At 44.1% G+C, this 19869-nt stretch overlaps 1 protein-coding gene across 3 annotated transcripts; it reads left to right on the forward strand.

Moving 5' to 3' along the window:
- Positions 1 to 310: 310 nt before the first annotated feature.
- Positions 311 to 18003, forward strand: LOC112220247 (fibroblast growth factor receptor 1-A). Of its 3 annotated transcripts, none has more exons than XM_024381984.2 (17): positions 311 to 397; positions 5684 to 5910; positions 8905 to 8994; positions 9126 to 9298; positions 11744 to 11867; positions 12823 to 13013; positions 13303 to 13447; positions 13571 to 13752; positions 13914 to 14059; positions 14228 to 14349; positions 14473 to 14583; positions 14788 to 14978; positions 15165 to 15287; positions 15571 to 15641; positions 15782 to 15919; positions 16029 to 16134; positions 16233 to 18003. In XM_024381984.2, the coding sequence occupies exons 2-17, from the start codon at positions 5805 to 5807 to the stop codon at positions 16452 to 16454; spliced, it is 2241 nt and encodes a 746-aa protein (XP_024237752.1). In that variant the 5' UTR covers positions 311 to 397; positions 5684 to 5804; the 3' UTR covers positions 16455 to 18003. The 3 variants fall into 3 exon arrangements, with proteins under 3 accessions (XP_024237752.1, XP_024237749.1, XP_024237753.1); XM_024381981.2 differs by lacking the exon at positions 311 to 397 and adding an exon at positions 404 to 1009; XM_024381985.2 differs by lacking the exon at positions 311 to 397 and adding an exon at positions 1499 to 1653.
- The last annotated feature ends 1866 nt before the right edge of the window (positions 18004 to 19869 follow it).

Raw genomic sequence — 19869 nt, forward strand, 5'->3', positions numbered from 1 at the left:
ATCAATGATATCAAATAATAATTTCAACCATGTTTTGAGGCTGTATAGCAATTGTTTACATTTACTTTGTTACAAACGTAGTAAAAAGAGCTTATATTTTTGTTTCTGATGGGTTACGACAGTTGAGCTAAGAACATGAGGCATTTGAAGTTATATTCTTCAAGAATCAATAGGTACATATCAGTGGATGCTGGTGGTAGGATTTATAGGAGGATGGGCTCATTACAATGAGCCGTTCTTCAATAGCTTCTCCCACCAGCTTCCTCTGGTACATATCATGAGTTAAAAGTTTTAAAAGTATGTAGCAACTGCTGATTGCCCCTTTAATGGTGTGTAAAGCTGATTGTGAGAAGGGGGAGGAAAGGGGGAGGTCTCCTTCAGAATCTCTCAACACACGGTGAGAAGTGGTTGGGGGAAGTCAAAGAGCTGGAATTCGCCGCTCGGAAATACATTCAATGACCTAACGTTATAATGAGAGCTGGAATTCGCCGCTCGGAAATACATTCAATGACCTAACGTTATAATGTTGCCAGACAATTCGCCTCGCAAATAGATCTATGCGGGTTGCAGTATTCTGCAAATGTTTTTACCGACAGTTGCAAGACAATACAGAAGATGGTCGGAGTTTCCACATGTTTTCTCCAAGAATAGGAACGTATTGAGTAAAGTAAAATGCCTTGAGATTTGCTGCTGTTCGAGACATCTTTACTGAAACCGGTCGAAAACTTTAGGCTACGTGTGAGGTATTTGTGCTGAACGTGTTTTTATACCTCTTCTCTCGGAAGATAGAGAGAGACCGCTCCATTGCTACTCCGAAATCAATGGCCATTAAGGTTACTCGAAGCTTCACGGCGCCACTGCGTTTGAACTCTGGAAAAACACCGCATTGTTTACGAGAGTTGTGACTTTAAGGTTTAAAAGACATCGATCGAATCGGACATTTAATTACTTTCTTTTAGACGTCTAACCTACCTTCTCGAGGGGAGTTGCACAAGGATCAGAAATTCAGGTGAGACACTACCTTCAATGCGACCAATAGCCTAGATGTCCACACTGTCAAGGATACAATGTTGCAGCTTGCTTTGGCCTACGTGATCTGTAAACATTTGAGAAAACAATTATACTTTTAAAGTAGGTATAGACCGATCTGGCCATTCATGATCATATTGGAATTATCCTACATAGGCTATAAGAATGTTATGCAATTTAGGGGGCCCTGCCAGTGTTAGCCCTAACAAAGTAAAAAAGAAAATCATCCTGATTTAGATGCCGTCGTAAACAACAACTATTTGTAACCATTTCATAAATTCCAACCTTTATAATGCCTTATTATGAAGGCTTCATTAATCATGTATAATATATACACAAAGATGACCACATAATTACAAACCACAGTCCAGCTAGTAAGATTTGACTCATGTCTCTCTCTGACTGAGGAACACACCGTAAAGCAGTCAGTCGAGTCACATGCCACCGCAATGGGCAGACTGGGCACACCGACCGCAATGGGTGTACATGTATCAGTTTAATCTGTTTACGGTAAATGAGGTTTGTGCTTGTGACATTCCAACTCTGATGAGATCCGGCTGTTCATTCAGCAGCACGCGCCATATCTGCTGTTCGTTGACTCATCACAGCGCTACTGCTTGACCGGTGAGTCACGCGCAGAACCAACTGTTTATTTTTTTTGTTTTACCTTTATTTACTAGGCAGGTTAGTTATGAACAAAATCTTATTTCCAATGAAGGCCTGGGAACAGTGGGCTAACTGCCTTGTTCAGGGGCAGAAAGACACAAGACACATTTTTGTTTTACCTTGTCAGCTGGGGATTCGACCTTGCAACCTTTCAGTTACTAGTCCAACACTAACAACTAGGCTACCGAACTGTCACCTACTCCTTAGTAGAATGGGAATAACAGTAGTACTGTTGCCACATGATCTGTGGGCCATGCATGACATTGAAGTTATTGGGCTGGTTTCCTGGCCCGAGATTAAACCTGGTGCTCAACTAAAAAAAACACTTTCAATCGAGATTCTCCTTTGAGTATGTTTTTTTTATCTGTCCAGAAATGGCTCATTATGATCAGAAGACCATTTTGGATGTTTATGTCAGCACATACACACAATGATGATAATAATGGTGTGATGTGAGAGTTCAGTTTCAAGTGTATTTGTGTAATGAATACATTGGAAATCTAAATCTTACTCGCCAGGGTAACAGTGAGGGAGAGATACTGAGTGTGAGAACTGACTCACTCTGTCATTTGGGAATGGAGAGAATGTGTGATGGCTGCTAATCTGTGTCAGATACCACATTATGGGAGGAGAAACAGATGAGTAGAGAGGGATAATAGAACAGATAGAGACTGAGAGACTGATAAAGAGATGAGTGGGGAGGTAGATAGAGGTGTATGGTAAGGCACTGAGCTGTTATCCAGGCCTATAGAAGACTCCAGGGTCACTGACCAGGAGTGTGAGTGAGTTAGGAGGATTAAAGTCCTACAGCAGACCTGTGTGCTTTCTGTTCTACTCTCCACCTGTCCTCTGTCTCCAGACATTCAGCCTCTGTAAGTAACAGTACTACAGCTGGGTTGTATAGGTGCACAATCAATGCCTTCATGGATGCTTCATGGTAGCATATCTCCGCCATGGCTCCCCTTGACACACAGGTACACACCAGGAGCTGTTTTCCAGTTTACAGGAAAATGGTGTATTACTATGACAGCGTTACTATGACGGGTGGACCAGGCCAGGGCTTAGGCAGAATGTGGTGTGTAGGTAAAGGCTTTTGGAATGGAACACCTGGAGAGGTCACATCTGCCAGAAAGAGAGGGAGGGGGAATTAAAAATATAATTTTAGAAGAACTAGAAGTTGTTTGACTGAAGGGAATAAAGGGGAGATAATCTTAGGAGAACTAGAAATTGTCTGACTGAAGGGATTAGATGGAGGGGGGGAGAGTAATCTTAAAAGAACTAGAAATTGTCTGACTGAAGGGATTAGATGGAGGGGGGAGTAATCTTAAAAGAACTAGAAGTTGTCTGATTGAAGGGATTAGATGGAGGGGGGAGGGGGTAATCTTAAAAGAACTAGAAGTTGTCTGACTGAAGGGATTAGATGGAGGGGGAGTAATCTTAAAAGAACTAGAAGTTGTCTGATTGAAGGGATTAGATGGAGGGGGGGGAGTAATCTTAAAAGAACTAGAAGTTGTCTGACTGAAGGGATTAGATGGAGGGGGGAGTAATCTTAAAAGAACTAGAAGTTGTCTGACTGAAGGGATTAGATGGAGGGGGAGAGTAATCTTAAAAGAACTAGAAGTTGTCTGATTGAAGGGATTAGATGGAGGGGGAGAGTAATCTTAAAAGAACTAGAAGTTGTCTGGCTGAAGGGATTAGATGGAGGGGGAGAGTAATCTTAAAAGAACTAGAAGTTGTCTGACTGAAGGGATTAGATGGAGGGGGAGAGTAATCTTAAAAGAACTAGAAGTTGTCTGATTGAAGGGATTAGATGGAGGGGGGGGTAATCTTAAAAGAACTAGAAGTTGTCTGACTGAAGGGATTAGATGGAGGGGGAGAGTAATCTTAAAAGAACTAGAAGTTGTCTGATTGAAGGGATTAGATGGAGGGGGAGAGTAATCTTAAAAGAACTAGAAGTTGTCTGATTGAAGGGATTAGATGGGGGGGTAATTTTAAGAGAACTAGAAGTTGTCTGATTGAAGGGATTAGATGGAGGGGGTAATTTTAAGAGAACTAGAAGTTGTCTGACTGAAGGGATTAGATGGAGGGGGGGGTAATTTTAAGAGAACTAGAAGTTGTCGACTGAAGGGATTAGATGGAAGGGGGGGGGGGTAATTTTAAGAGCTGGAGCAAAAGCCTGCATACTCTGTCTCTCTCTTACTCTCCCTCATTCTCTCTCTCACCTACAGTATGTAATAAGAAGACTGTCTGCCTAGCTGTTTCTGTGCTGGGCTCTGCTGTCAGCCAGCCAGCAGTACGATGGAGACTCTCCACCATAAATCTGCAAACAAACTCATCAATTTAAGAGACTCTTTACGTTAGTGTGGGGTTGAGTTACGGGCGGTGTCAACGAGGGTAAATTCTCTGTGTGTGGTGTAAATCAAGGGCATTAATGACATCTTCATAAACCTGCCACTCTACTCTTTACTGTTACATATCTCCCACTCTGGGTCATCACCCTGACACGCACAACCACAACCATGCACACTGGCTGCCAGTTCTGAAGGACAGAGTAACCCTCATTAATGCCCACACCATCCCAAGCTGCCAGCTACAGTAGTGTCCAAGTTTCAGTAATGTTAATGTACTGTCAAGCTGTTCAACATGTTTCTGACTCTACAACAGTATATAATGAGAAGGGAGATTATGTATTATAGAATATGTTTACAGCTCTCCTGGGTGTTAGTCTCTCTACATCAGTGTTTGTTTGTGGTCTGAAGCAATCTCATAACACCTAAACACCAGATCCATCTTCTCAATGAGACTTTAACACTGTGGCACTGGCAGGCGGACTGGGGGGCATATGGTGTTTGGGCTGGGTGTGCGGGTTAAGGTGTCCGCAATCTCCGCATGCTTCCCATCAAATAGTTTGTGCATATATTAATCATGACGTTCTTGTTGGTTTTGGTATTCGGTAAGGTTTTTGTGGCTGATCTTGTACACAAACATTTTTCTCGAGAAAAGCCGAAGTCGGTGGCCGAAGTCTACGCCCCTTTGTCGGTGATTGGTCAACAGTAGGGATTCTTCAATTAAGTGTTTGTCATTCAACCAGAGATGAATAATTTTCATGCTTTTTTTTTTCATTGAGACATACTGCACCAAACATCTTAGTTAATGTAAAATTGTGCAACTAAGATCTCCTCTGCAAAAAACTTCAAAATGAATGACAGAATTCTTGAGTTACCTTAGATGAAGTCTGATTATTTTGAGGAAGTGTATACTGGCTACGGCGTCTCAAGATGGACAAACAGTACTATTGCTGCTTAATGACTTTTAAGGGAGTATGCGAGCACACTCATTCAGCACTCGGCTGGGCGCCAGCCAAACCGAAGCATGCTGATGCCTTTAGGGGGAGGCATAACAAAACTGTGATAAAACACAGCTTTGTTTTGGAACGTTTGATGGGCATTAATATGTGACAGGTGAGCTTATTGGACAAGTGTCGAAAGATGTTATAGTGTGAGGAGTGTTGGAAGCGGAGTTCTCATCTGAGATCTGTGAAAAGAGACACCAGAGCATGTGTCACAGTCTCTACCAATGTCCTCCTGCGAGCATGGGCTGACCCGTTGGAGCCTAACCCATATGTTTTTCGGGTCCGATTCAGATTTTGGGGGGGGGGACAAACTTACCGATACTGATATACATTTTCCACACTAAGTTCTCATAAATTGCCATCCAAAAGAGCAATTGTCCAATAATTGTGCTTCAAATGTTGATTTCATACATTGTGACAATAATGACAAGTGTTCATATAAGCATGAGATTCCCTTTTTTCATCCTATTTATTAAATATTGGTTATCGGCTGATAGTATTGGTGACCTGATATATCGGACGGGCTCTAGACAGGGTAGCAGTGTCACATCCTTTTCTTGCCATTTATTTTCATAAAATGCCTTGTCTTGTCTTTAACATATTCATGAATGTCCCTCTCTTTTTTTCTTCTTATAGTTCCCCACCTGAAGAGTTGATGGTTGTAGGCTGATACATTTAAGCGCCCTCTTCAGCCTGCCCTGTACCAGTAGCCCCTACCATTCCAGTACTGTACCAGTTAACCTATACCAGTGCCAGTATGTTGTCCCGCTCGTCTCTGCTGCTCCTTTGGTCACTGCTGGTTCTACTGATTTACTCTCCCCTGACCCAGTCCAGACCAGCTGCTGCCCACGTCAGCGACACAGGTAAGAGACATGGGCCACATAAAGATCTTAAATTCTCTTTCTTTCTTGCTTGTGCTCTCTCGGTTGTAGTTGACAGGCAGTGCTACGTCTCATTAGCTGTGTGTGTGTGTGTGTGTGTGTGTGTGTGTACTCGCTTGTGAGCCTTCTTTTCCTCTTTGTTATTGAATCTATTTTAATCCCTCATGCTGAGGGTTGTAGGTTCAGGCTGAGGGTTCTAGGTTCAGGTTGAGGGTTCTAGGTTCAGGCTGAAGGTTCTAGGTTCAGGTTGAGGGTTCTAGTTTCAGGCTGAGGCTGGTTCTGGTTTCAGGCTGAGGGTTCTGGTTTCAGGCTGAGGGTTCTGGTTTCAGGCTGAGGGTTCTGGTTTCAGGCTGAGGGTTCTGGTTTCAGGCTGAGGGTTCTGGTTTCAGGCTGAGGGTTCTGGTTTCAGGCTGAGGGTTCTGGTTCAGGCTGAGGGTTCTGGTTCAGGCTGAGGGTTCTAGGTTCAGGCTGAGGGTTCTAGGTTCAGGCTGAGGGTTCTGGTTTCAGGCTGAGGGTTCTGGTTTCAGGCTGAGGGTTCTGGTTTCAGGCTGAGGGTTCTGGTTTCAGGCTGAGGGGTTCTGGTTTCAGGCTGAGGGGTTCCGGTTTCAGGCTGAGGGGTTCCGGTTTCAGGCTGAGGGGTTCCGGTTTCAGGCTGAGGGGTTCCGGTTTCAGGCTGAGGGGTTCGGTTTCAGGCTGAGGGGTTCTGGTTTCAGGCTGAGGGTTCTGGTTTCAGGCTGAGGGTTCTAGGTTTCAGGCTGAGGGTTCCGGTTTCAGGCTGAGGGGTTCCGGTTTCAGGCTGAGGGGTTCTGGTTTCAGGCTGAGGGTTCGGTTTCAGGCTGAGGGTTCCGGTTTCAGGCTGAGGGGTTCCGGTTTCAGGCTGAGGGGTTCCGGGTTCAGGCTGAGGGGTTCTGGGTTCAGGCTGAGGGGTTCTGGGTTCAGGCTGAGGGGTTCTGGGTTCAGGCTGAGGGGTTCTGGGTTCAGGCTGAGGGGTTCTGGGTTCAGGCTGAGGGGTTCTGGGTTCAGGCTGAGGGGTTCTGGGTTCAGGCTGAGGGTTCTGGTTTCAGGCTGAGGGTTCTGGTTCAGGCTGAGGGTTCAGGCTGAGGTTCTGGGTTCAGGCTGAGGGTTCTGGGTTCAGGCTGAGGGTTCTGGGTTCAGGCTGAGGGTTCTGGGTTCAGGCTAGGGATTCTAGGTTCAGGCTGCTACCATGGTGGTTCAATCCCACTGACTCTGTTCTGCTATCTGGAACTGTTCCGTTAGTAGTGGGTCTCTTTTCTGAGCTCGAGAAAACAGAACATACACTTACATTTCTGGATGTGTGTTTGGGGTGGGGAGATTCTATATTGAGCTAGAAAGAAGCTCTTCAAGGTTTGTCCATTTAGTTTAAAGCTGAGGATGTTTACAGTGATTTTTCATGGTGCAATGGTTTACATATCCTGTCCACACACGCATACATACATGAGCACACACACACACAGCTGGTTGGAGGTGGAACAGAAATGCTGTTTTTGGTAGGAAAGGATGAATGCCGGAGATTGTTTTATTTGTATTGGCGAGTACTGTAATCACAACCATCCTGACCAACCCTAACACCCTGTGTTGTGTGTTTGTACGCGCATGCGTGTGTATGTGTGTGTTTCGCTTCCAGCCATCTGGTATCCAGCTGAGAGTGTGTATGTATGTATGTGTGTGTGTGTGTGTGTGTGTAATACTGTTGTTTTGTAACCCATAAATTCTTGTTTTTCTCTCTTAGTCAAAAACACCTAAATGTAACTTTTGTGCCGCAAACTCTTTTTCCATAAACAAAGTCTGCTCCCAATTTCCCATATCCTTCTCTCCTTCTCGTTGCTTCGTTCAAATAAAGGTTTATGTTTTTGGACTTCAACCAACTCCCCCTGCTTTTCTCTCTTTTAGTGGATTCCTTTCTTTTTTTCAGTCATTTTTTGTTCTTTGTCTTTATCCCCTCTCTCTGTTGCTCTCTCGCTTCCCCGCTCTCTCTTTCTCTCTCACGCGCTCTCTCTGTCTATTTTTGACAACCTCTCATTGAGAATGTTCCCCCTGCTATGAGCAGGCAGTATTCAAGACCTCCCATAATGCAGTCTCTGTAGACCTCTCCCTCTAGATGACAGACATGCTGTATTCAAGACCTCCCATAATGCAGTTTCTATAGACCTCTCCCTCTAGATGAGACATGCTGTATTCAAGACCTCACATAATGCAGTCTCTGTAGACCTCTCCCTGTAGATTACATACACAATGTAGTCAGGTTGGGAGCTTGAATTCAGGGATGGTCTGTGTCAGTCTGTGGTGATGCTGATTATGGACCTAATATCTGTAGATTAGAGGAGAAATGATGACTGCTTTTCTGGTGTAGGTCCTGCTGAGAGGTTGGGAGGTATTGAATCTGTGGCAGAACATGTCCTGAGTTACCAATATATTGTGTAGTAATCAGTAATCCTGATGAGAGGTGAAAAGGGATGTGTGGTAGTAAATATCCCTGCTTATAGTAATCACTGATCTGATGTGGCCGGATCTGTGAATGCTGTGGAATGGAACCTGAGCCGACTGTGTCTAATGGTAGAAGGAAGTAGGCTTTTTCTCATTCAACGTATTCAAACAGGACCCATTAAAGATCTGAAACCTGCTGCTTTTCCCTCCTCTCTCCCAACTCACCCTCACATCCCTCCTCACCCTTTGTTCACAACCATTTGTCAGGATGAAGGTGGTGATTATTAGTGTGTTTGTTTATCTCTGAGCTGGGGGTTAGGGAGCAACAGGGGAACTCTGTGTGTGTGTGTGTGTGTTTGTGTGGCAGCTTAAAGGGGTAAAAATGTGAAAGGTTAATCTTTAAGCCGTTTCCCTTTTCACTCAGCGGGAGCATCCCAGACCCCCACAGAGTAACCCTGCCTCAGCTCTTCCTGTTTAAACACACACACACTGGTTTCTATTTTTGGTTTACGTTTTCTTCTCTCTCCATAGCTGACATGCTGGCATCTTCTGAGGACGAAGATGATGATGATGAGTCTTCTTCAGAGGAAAATAAACTATCCAACAATCAGAAGCTCCAATGTAAGCTCTTTCCCCTGCCACTTTCCTTTCTCTCCCCTTTTATTGGTCTGAAAAAGTAGTTACTAGCCAAACCAACTGAAGAAAGATTGGTATTGAATCAAAAATGTGAAATATATATACCCTCTCTCTAGTGATGGCTCCTCAGTGGGCGACTCCAGACAAGATGGAGAAGAGGCTCCATGCCGTTCCTGCCAGTAAGACTGTTAAATTTCGTTGCCAGGCGACTGGTAATCCCACACCAACTTTGCGGTGGTACAGGAATGGGAAAGAGTTCAGGAAAGACCAGCGCATTGGAGGCTTCAAGGTATGTGTTTTTTGTACAGCCCTCTGCTTCATACTGGGTTGTCTGAGTTGTGTATCATTTGTCAAAGCCCCAGTACAGCCAGAAACGTGATTGTCCTGTGTTTTATACACGGAGTGTACAAAACATTACGGACACCTCCTCTTTCCATGACAAAGACTGACCAAGTGATTCCAGGTGAAATCTAAGATTGCTTATTGATGTCACTTGTTAAATCCACTTCAATCAATGTAGATGAGACAATAATTGCAAGCCAATATTAGGAAGGTGTTCTTAATGTGTCGTACACTCAGTGTATATACAGTTGAAGTCAGAAGTTTACAGACACCGTAGCCAAATACATTTAAACTCAGTTTTTCACAATTCCTGACATTTAATCCCAGTAGAAAATTCCCTGTCTTACGTCAGTTAGGATCACCACTTTATTTTAATAATGTGAGATGTCAGAATAAAAGTTGAGAGAATTATTTATTTCAGCTTTTATTTCTTTCATCAGAAGTTTACATACACTCAATTAGTGTTAGGTAGCATTGCCTTTAAATTGTTTAATTTGGGTAAAACATTTCGGGTAGCCTTCCACAAGCTTCCGACAATAATTTGAGTGAATTTTGGCCCATTCCTCCTGACAAAGCTGGTGTAACTGAGTCAGGTTTGTAGGCCTCCTTGTCACGCTTTTTCAGTTCTGCCCACACATTTTCTATGGGATTGAGGTCAGGGCTTTGCGATGGCCACTCCAATACCTTGACTTTGTTGTCCTTAAGCCATTTTGCCACAACTTTGGAAGTATGCATGGGGTCAGTGTCCATTTGGAAGACCCATTTGCGACCAAGCTTTAACTTCCTGACTGATGTCTTGAGATGTTGCTTCAATACAGCCACATAATTTTCCATCCTCAGGATGCCATCTATTTTGTGAAGTGCACCAGTCCCTCCTGCAGCAAAGCACCCCCACGACATGATGTTGCCACCCCCGTGCTTCATGGTTGGGATGGTGTTCTTCGGCTTGCAAGCCTCCCCCTTTTTCCTCCTAACATAACGATGGTCATTATGGCCAAACAGTTCTATTTTTGTTTCATCAGACCAGAGGACATTTCTCCAAAAAGTACGATCTTTCTCCCCATGTGCAGTTGCAAACCATAGTCTGGCTTTTTTATGGCAGTTTTGGAGTAGTGACTTCTTCCTTGCTGAGCGGCCTTTCACGTTATGTTGATATATGACTTGTTTTACTGTGGCTGTAGATACTTTTGTACCGGTTTCCTCCAGCATCTTCACAAGGTCCTTTGTTGTTGTTATGGGATTGATTTGCACATTTCGTACTAAAGTACAATTGCATGATCCCATGGTGTTTATACTTGCATACTATTGTTTGTACAGATGAACGTGGTACCTTCAGGCGTTTGGAAATTGCTCCCAAGGATGAACCAGACTGTGAAGGTCTACATTTTTTTTTCTGAGGTCTTGGCTGATTTCTTTTGATTTTCCCATGATGTCAAGCAAAGAGGCACTGAGTTTGAAGGTAGGCCTTGAACCTCCAATTGACTCAAATGATGTCAATTAGCCTATCAGAAGCCTCGAAAGCCATGACATAATTTTCTGGAATTTTCCAACCTGTTTAAAGGTACAGTGAACTTAGTGTATGTAAACTTCTGACCCACGGGAATTGTGATACAGTGAAATAATCTGTCTGTGAACAATTGTTGGAAAAATGACTTGTGTCATGCACAAAGTAATGTCCTAACCGACTTGCCAAAACTATAGTTTGTTAACAAGAAATGTGTGGACTGGTTGAAAAACTAGTTTTAATGATGCCATCCTAAGTGTATGTAAACTTCTGACCTCAACTGTATTTCTACACTATGAGGTTGGAATAATACTGTGAAATTGTGAAAATTATATGAATGCCCTTTTAGTGTAAGAACTTTTTGAAACGACCGCCTGAAATTTCAGCCTGTTTTGGTGGGATGGAGTTTTGTCCTGCCTGGTGACATCACCAGGTGATAAATTAGTTAGTTCCAAACCTCTCTGCCAATAACAGCTAGTTTTCAGTGTTCCCCTCCCCACTCAAACCAATCCTAGACAGTCTTAGCAAAATTCTTGCTTCAGAAATGGCTCTTGCTATAAAAAAAAACTAAAAAAACAATCACAGTAAGGTGCGTTACACAATATTTTTTATTTGATATTGAGATAAAAATGGATGCATTGAGCCTGTAAGTCAGAGAGTAAATGGCATACCTTAAAAACTAATATTACAGTACCAAGGGAGACCGTGTAAAAAGACAACAGCAGGTGTCTAAGCACTGAACCTTGGAGAACACAAATGTTATATCTACTTTGCCAAAATTAAATTACTAACACAACACAATGTGTATTTTTCATGGCTCTTCTCACATTTTCACTCCTTTGCCTCTTTCTCTCACGCTCTTCCTCTCTCGCTGTCTCCCTCTTTCAGCTCCGGGACCACATGTGGACAATAATAATGGAGTCAGTGGTTCCGTCTGATAAAGGCAACTACACCTGTCTGGTGGAGAACAAGCACGGCAGCCTCACACACACCTACCAGCTGGACGTAGTGGGTCAGTCAGTATGTGTGCATATAAATACAGTACCAGTCAAAAGTTTGGACACACCCAGTCATTCCAGGGTTTTTCTTTATTTTTACTATTTTCTACATTGTAGAATAATAGTTAAGACATCAAAACTATGAAATAGTACACATGAAATCATGTAGTAACCATAAGTGTTAAACCTATCAAAATATATTTGCGTTTCTTCAAAGTAGCCACCCCTTGCCTTGATTTGCACACTCTTTGCATTCTCTCAACCAGCTTCATGAAGTAGTCACCTGGAATGCATTTCAATTAACAGGTGTGCCTTGTTAAAAGGTAATTTGTGAAATGTCTTTCCTTCTTAATGTGTTTGAGCCAATCAGTTGTGTTGTGACAAGGTAGGGGTGGTATACAGAAGATGGCCCTGTTTGGTAAAGACCAAGTCCGTATTATAGAGTTCAAGTAACAGACACATCTCAACATCAACTGTTCAGAGGAGACTGCATGAATCAGGCCATGGTCAAATTTCTGTAAAGAACCACTGCTAAAGGACACCAATAATAAGAAGAGACTTGCTTGGGCCAAGAAACACGAGCAATGGACGTTAGACCGGTAGAAATCTGTATTTTGGTCTGATGAGTCCAAATTAGAGATTTTTGGTTCCAACCTCATGTCTTTTTGAGACGCAGAGTAGGTGATCTCCGCATGTGTAGTTCCCACCGTGAAGCATGGAGTAGGAGGTGTGATGGTGTAGGTGGTGCTTTGCTGGTTAAACTGTCTGTGATTTCTTTAGAATTTAAGGCACACTTAACCAGCATGGCTACCACAGCATTCTGCAGTGGTGGTGTGTCCAAACTTTTGACTGGTACTGTATATATATTTTGTGTGTTTACTTTTGTTGTGTGTACCTTGAGTGGTGGGAGTGTGTATGTTAGTGTTTTTGTATCAAACACATTGCATTGATGTTTTCTGTGTATTCTAGAACGTTCCCCTCACAGGCCCATCCTCCAGGCAGGCCTGCCAGCTAATCGTACGGCGATGGTTGGTAGCGACGTGGAGTTTGTCTGTCGAGTGTTCAGCGACCCTCAGCCCCACATCCAGTGGCTCAAACGCATCACCATTAATGGCAGCAGAGTGGGACCAGACGGACTGCCTTACGTACGCGTACTGAAGGTACACACACACACATATATGTACACGTTCTGAAGGTACACACACACACACATATATGTACACGTTCTGAAGGTACACACACACACACACACATATATGTACACGTACTGAAGGTACACACACACACACATATATGTACACGTTCTGAAGGTACACACACACACACACACACACATATATGTACACGTACTGAAGGTACACACACACACACATATATGTACACGTTCTGAAGGTTAACGCACACTGTATTGACGAGGGCTTTGTCACAAAATGTCTCTTTCTCTCTCAGACTGCAGGGTTTAACACCACAGACAGGGAGATGGAGGTGTTTACTCTGAGGAACGTGTCTGTGGAGGATGAAGGAGAGTACACCTGTCTGGCAGGAAACTCTATAGGACTCTCTCACCACTCTGCCTGGCTCAGTGTGATCAAAGGTACACTTGTGTACAAACCTTTGCAGCCCAATGTGCTTTGTATATTTGCACTTAAAATGGAAGAAGAAAAAAAACAATGTAAAAATGTTATGAATTTATCCCACTTCACTCCCTCTCCTCCAGATCTGCCCCCCTCCCCTGTACCATCTCAGGCCTACCTGGAGATCTTCATCTACTGCGTCGGTTTCTTCATCATGGTCGCCGTAGCGACCGCCTGCCGACTATGCTGCTCCCCGAAGAAGAGCGACTTTAGCAGCCAGCTGGCCGATCACAAACTGGCCAAGAGCATTCCCCTACACAGACAGGTAACACACACACACACTAGTGACCCATGATCGTGTGATGGGTAACCTTTGCCTGAGATGTGAATCCTTTTTTTCCTGAGCTAATCCATAGGCTTTAGTTCAGCGGGCTAACTATTATTACAGTATATCCTCTCTCACTACCTCCCCTTCTCTTTCTCAAGGTGTCAGTAGACTCCTCCTCCTCTCTACAGTCGGGGGTGTGTCTGGTCAGGCCGTACCGCCTTTCCAGTGGAGCCACGCCCACCCTGATTGGCGTGTCAGTGTATGAGCTGCCCGCAGACCCACTCTGGGAGCTGTCACGAGACAGGTACTAGAGGGCTTATATCCCTGCATAGAGAATACCCAATCTATAATATCGGCATACATAACCCTACATATTGCTTACATCATCTGCACACGGTACTCATAACGTAACCAAGGAGATTCATAACCTCCATGCACAGGACATTCATAGCCTTGCGTGTCTGTGTTCTAGGCTGTCTCTGGGGAAGCCACTGGGTGAAGGTTGTTTTGGTCAGGTTGTGCTAGCAGAGGCTGCAGGTCTGGACAGAGAACAACCCTCTCGTCTCACCAAGGTTGCCGTCAAGATGCTCAAAGGTACATAAAACTACTTCCTGAAATATATTCCCAATATTTAAGGAGATAATTCAAAAATAAACTGAAAAACAGTGTTTGTATTGGTTGATATTGATTTGATGTCACATCCTGTTTCCTGTCTAGCGGACGCCACAGAGAAGGACCTGAGTGATCTGATCGCTGAAATGGAGATGATGAAGATGATCGGGAAACACAAAAACATCATCAACCTGCTGGGAGCCTGCTCACAGGATGGTAATACTGGTGCTGTGTGTGTTTGTGTGCTTGTGTATGTGTGCTTGTGTGTGTGTGCGCATGCGTGTGAGCGAAATAGCATTTTATTTGCACAGATGAGTACAATGGCCACAGTACCAAGGGGTGAAAATAACAGCAGGGGTCCAAGCGCTGAACCTTGGTGAACACCACATTGTTTATTCTAACCCTTCCCTCTCTCTCCAGGCCCTCTTTACGTGGTGGTAGAGTATGCATCTCAGGGCAACCTGAGGGAGTACCTGCGTTGTCGGAGGCCTGTGGATCTGGAGTACTGGTCTGGGCCAACCCAGGCCCCCCTGGACAGCGTAGAGGTCAGGGAGCTGGTGTCTGCTGCCTACCAGGTGGCCAGGGGCATGGCATACCTCGCCTTACAGAAGGTCAGAGAAGAGACCAGTGTTATTGTCTGTCTTTTTGTCTGTCTCTCTCTCGCTCTTCTTTTCATCTTTCGGTGTTTCATTCTCTTCGTCTGAATCTATTGTTTTATCTTACTCTACCTCTCCTTTACTGGACATTAGTGTAAATCAGTCAACCAATAAATGAATCAATCACATTTTTTTCTGTAGTGTATCCACAGAGACCTAGCAGCCAGGAACGTGTTGGTGACAGAGGACAATGTGATGAAGATAGCAGACTTTGGTTTGGCCAGAGACATCCACCACATAGACTACTACAAGAAGACCACCAATGTAAGTAACATGATCACAGTGGAGCGAGTAGACGACTGAAATTCAGACACAGACGGACATATAGATGTTTTAACCCAGGGGTGGCAAACTCATTCCACGGAGGGAATGAGTTTTTCAATTAAAACCTAGACAAAAGCATTAGACAACCAGGTGAGGGGAGTTTCTTACTAATTAGTCAGCTTAATTAATCAATCAAGTACAAGGGTGGAGCGAAAACCTGCAGACATTTAACCCTCTGTGGAATGAGTTTAACATGTGGTTTAACCCCTTGTTTTCCTCGCAGGGTCGTCTGCCAGTGAAGTGGATGGCTCCAGAGGCTCTGTTCGACCGCATCTACACACACCAGAGTGACGTGTAAGTCACACTCCTAACTCCTAATATACATTCTGTGGTGTTGTGCTATCCATCCTGTTATGTGCCTGTAGGTTTACTTTCAAGCCCAGCAATAACTGTCCCTGAGAAAGTGATGTTGATTGTATTGAATTCTGTTGTAGGTGGTCGTTTGGGGTGTTGCTGTGGGAGATCTTCACTCTAGGAGGATCTCCCTACCCAGGGGTCCCTGTAGAGGAGCTGTTCAAACTGCTGAAGGAGGGACATCGTATGGACAGGCCAGCCGCCTGCACAGAGGAGCTGTGAGTACACACGCACACAAAAAAAACACAAGTATACTGTAAGAATGTCCTCGCAAGTAGAGTAATACAAACACACGCTCTGTTGTAACACTGTGGTGTGTGCTCTCAGGTATATCATGATGAGAGACTGCTGGCACGCTGTTCCATCTCGCAGACCAACCTTCCAACAGCTGGTAGAGGATCTGGACCGCACACTCTCACTCATGACCAACCAGGTAAACAAACACATTCACGTGCGCACACACACAGTGTCATTTTCGTATCATTTGAATTATTCCCCTGAACGTGTCCTCCCTCTCTCAACTCTCTCTAGGAGTATTTGAATCTGTCCATCCCTGTGGTCCGGTATTCTCCATTGGGTCCAGACACCAGCAGCTCCTCTGACTCTGTCTTTTCCAGGGAGACGACTCACGGAGCAGAGTACTCTCCCCTGAGCCCATCCTGGACCTCCACCCAGCACACCCCGTCTAGGACCCCCTCTCATACCTCCACCCTGGCCTACGCACACCACAAACCTTCCGGAACCCCGTCTTGAACCTCCATCCTAGCCTACGATCACCACAGCATCTACCCTGACGTACACCCGCGGACACAGTCTACGCTGATCTGAAAACACTGCCCCGCCCGTACACCTTAACCTATCCACCTGCCTCTTTATCCACGGATAAAGACAATGGAAAAGACAGACACATGGAGGGTTATAACAGAGTCATAAGACATGAAATAGAGTTTGCACAAATATGGACTCTTCTCTCCTCCTCCCCAGGACTATACTGAACTATTAAAGTTCACCCAAATGTTCACCTATTTAGTTCACCCAAATGACACATTGGGAAAGGGGGATACCTAGGCAGTTGTCCAACTGAATGCCTTCAACTGAAATGTGTCTTCCGCATTTAACCCAAACCCTCTGAATCAGAGAGGTGCGGGGGATGACTTAATCGACATCCACTGCAGCCAGGGAACAGGAACCAACTGCCTTGCTCAGGGGCAGAACGACAGATGTACCTTGTCAACTCGGGGATTCAATCTAGCAACCTTCCGGTTACTGGCCCAATGCTCTAACCACTAGGCTACCTGGAGGTTTTCTTAAACTGTAAGCAAGGTATGAGACAATGTATGAGAGCAATCCATGCTTTGGTTTATTTTCCCTGGCACTATTTTCACATGCTAACATTTTAGTATTTGTGACACATATCCCATTCAAGTCATGGGACTGATATTAGCATTCGTCACCCATGACGCCCACAAAACATCTAAGTGACTTTGTTGAGCTTCACAATCAATTTAAAATACTTTTGGATAATTTGGACATAATTTGCAAAAAAGTATAATATCGGTTCCATGACTTGAATTGGATCTCTGCCACAAATGCTAAAACAGTGCAAGGGAAACTAAACCAATGCATGGATTGCTGTCATACATTGTCCATAGACTGCTTACAGGGTCATAGACTGCTTACAGGGCAAGGAAACCAATGTGTATTTTTTATTTGGGTGAACTATCCCTTTAAAGTAGGGAGACTCTCCCAGGAGCAAGAGGAGGAGGAAGAGGAGAAGGCTGCTACACATTATTGATCTTCATTGCCATATTATGAAACAAGCTGCTGCTTTGCTGAGCAAACCATACAGGATATAAAAGGGAAATTGATACCAAGGAAAAATAATGTTGTTCTTTTGTAAATACAGTATATTATGAATTGTTAATATGAATACATATTTCCAGTATTTTTATTTTGTACATGGTAGCTTGTTTTTATCCCTGTCATTGAAATGACATCGAAGAGAGGTGTGGATATGATGCTATGTGTTAGAATCAGAGGAAAGAAGTGGCTATGATACTATGTGTTTTAATAAGCTAATATAGCAGCAGTGTTGGTCAGTATAGCCTTCAGTATCACTCTCTTGTCTGGACTCTATGGACACTATAGTGTTATGTTGAGGTTAATGATAATGTAAATGATAATGCCATGGTTTTAAAACAGTGGCAAATTCACTTATCTCCAATGGAAGTCTACCTGCCTTTACAGAGAATGCCTTTATTAAAGGTATTGTAATAAAGAAAATGGCATTACAAAACTTCAATGGCGTGTTTTTGAATGAGAAAGAAAAGAGGGAGAGAGAGAAGAGAGCACATGCTGAACTGATCAGCCAGGACTTCAGGGCTGAATGAAGGAGAGGTGAAAGACTGTGTGATGGGAGAGAAACAGCGAGGATAGGTTCAGCTGTTGACTGCAGAGGAAGCATTCACTCCCCCAGATGTGTATGTGTGTCTGTATGATTAATGGGGGGAAGAGAGGATTGGTCAGTACGGTCGCTCTATCAATCACAGCAGCAGAGAGCAGCTTCCTCCCTGGCACAGACACCCACATACACATGGCTTAGGTCCAGAGTCTGGAGAGCATGTCTGTCCCTTGGAGAGGAAACATGTTAAACTTCTGGCTGCATTCTCTCCAGTGAGATTTTAGATGGTTCTGTGTCCTTTATTCTATTCCACAGCTCATGACTATGTGTTATAACAAAACCACTTCATACAGATCTTGTCCTTATTATTACAGTTTCAGATCATAGAAATTCTCAGGATCCCTCCAATTCTCTGTCTTGATTTGTTGATATACCTGCTTTCCCTGAAAGGGTTAAGCTTCCATGAACTCTACCTGAGTGACTGTGTAAATCTAGGCTTGTGTAAACGTGTTTTCTCAAGGCTCCTCGTATTCCTGTTAACCCAGCCATCTACACTATTGCCCAGCTGATGACCACTAACACACACACACACACTGAAAAGGCAATAAATACACACACGTGCGTGTGTGAGGGAGACAGACACAGAAAAAAAGAGTTACAGTTGTACTCAGGTCAGCAGCATGTAGCCTACCTCATACCAGTGGTTCCTAGACTGTTTTACACTGTGACCCATCTAAAGCCTTCCAGAATTCCCTGCTGCGACCACAATAACAATCCAGAAGGAATGGATCTGCTGTGATCCAAACCACCATTTTAGAAACAACTTTTTACTACAGCCATTTGTTTCTGAGGCAGTTGAGACAGGTATGTTTTATCACATGTATTCCTGACATGTTGAAAGGAGATAATTTTATTTAACTAGGCAAGTTGGTTAAGAACAAATTCTTATTTACAATGACGGCCTACCCCAACTAACCCAGATGACACTGGGCCAATTGTGCACCACCCTATGGGACTCCCAATCACAGCCGGATGTGATTCAGCATGGATTTGAACCAGAGACTGCAGTGACACCTCTTGCACTAAGATGCAGTGCCATAGAACGCTGAACCACTCGGGAGTAGGAGAGAGAAAGAAAAAGAGGTAGAAGAGAGAGAGAAAAATCATGTTTTCTATGTTACTGAACACTTGGGGACTCATTAGCAGTATAGATGATTCCCTCTGGTACCCCCCACCCTTCACACTGTTTGGGCCAACAACCTGATCACACAATCATTAGCCATATTATTATTATGACATCATAACTGATCAGACTGATTGATAAAGTACCCATTATCATTAGTTAAATTGTCAGTGGTATTATCTCAACACTTGATCACAATAAACAGGACATTTTGAACCACTGCTGTACACTGGTTTCCTGGACACAGACTTGTTTGGAAAACCGGCCCTAAGTACTTGAACAGATGAGTATGTGAAAGCATTGAAACTGACTGAGAAAGTGGTGAGAAGACAGGTTTTACAGGCCTGTAATTTAGACTGCTGGCTATATGTACAGAAGTCTGGTAAAGACATAGGCCTGGGGAGTTTGGCTGGGACTGCAGAGACATACCACAACTAGTCTTGCTGTACCAACGACTGGGCTGTACCAAGGTAGCACTGCCCCTGACCAGGGATCAGCCAACGTAGCGATGCCCCTGACCAGGGATCAGCCAACGTAGCGATGCCCCTGACCAGGGATCAGCCAATGTAGCGATGCCCCTGACC

Source organism: Oncorhynchus tshawytscha, linkage group LG20 (genome assembly GCF_018296145.1).
Source record: "Oncorhynchus tshawytscha isolate Ot180627B linkage group LG20, Otsh_v2.0, whole genome shotgun sequence".
In the NCBI taxonomy this organism is placed as follows: Eukaryota; Metazoa; Chordata; class Actinopteri; order Salmoniformes; family Salmonidae; genus Oncorhynchus; species Oncorhynchus tshawytscha.

Coding starts and splice junctions, on each gene's coding strand:
- LOC112220247 (XM_024381984.2), top strand. CDS start 5,805: ATGTTGTCCCGCTCGTCTCTGCTGCTCCTTTGGTCACTGCTGGTTCTA. Junction 14,060..14,227: donor TGGGAGCTGTCACGAGACAG/GTACTAGAGGGC, acceptor TCTGTGTTCTAG/GCTGTCTCTGGGGAAGCCAC. Junction 16,135..16,232: donor TCTCACTCATGACCAACCAG/GTAAACAAACAC, acceptor AACTCTCTCTAG/GAGTATTTGAATCTGTCCAT.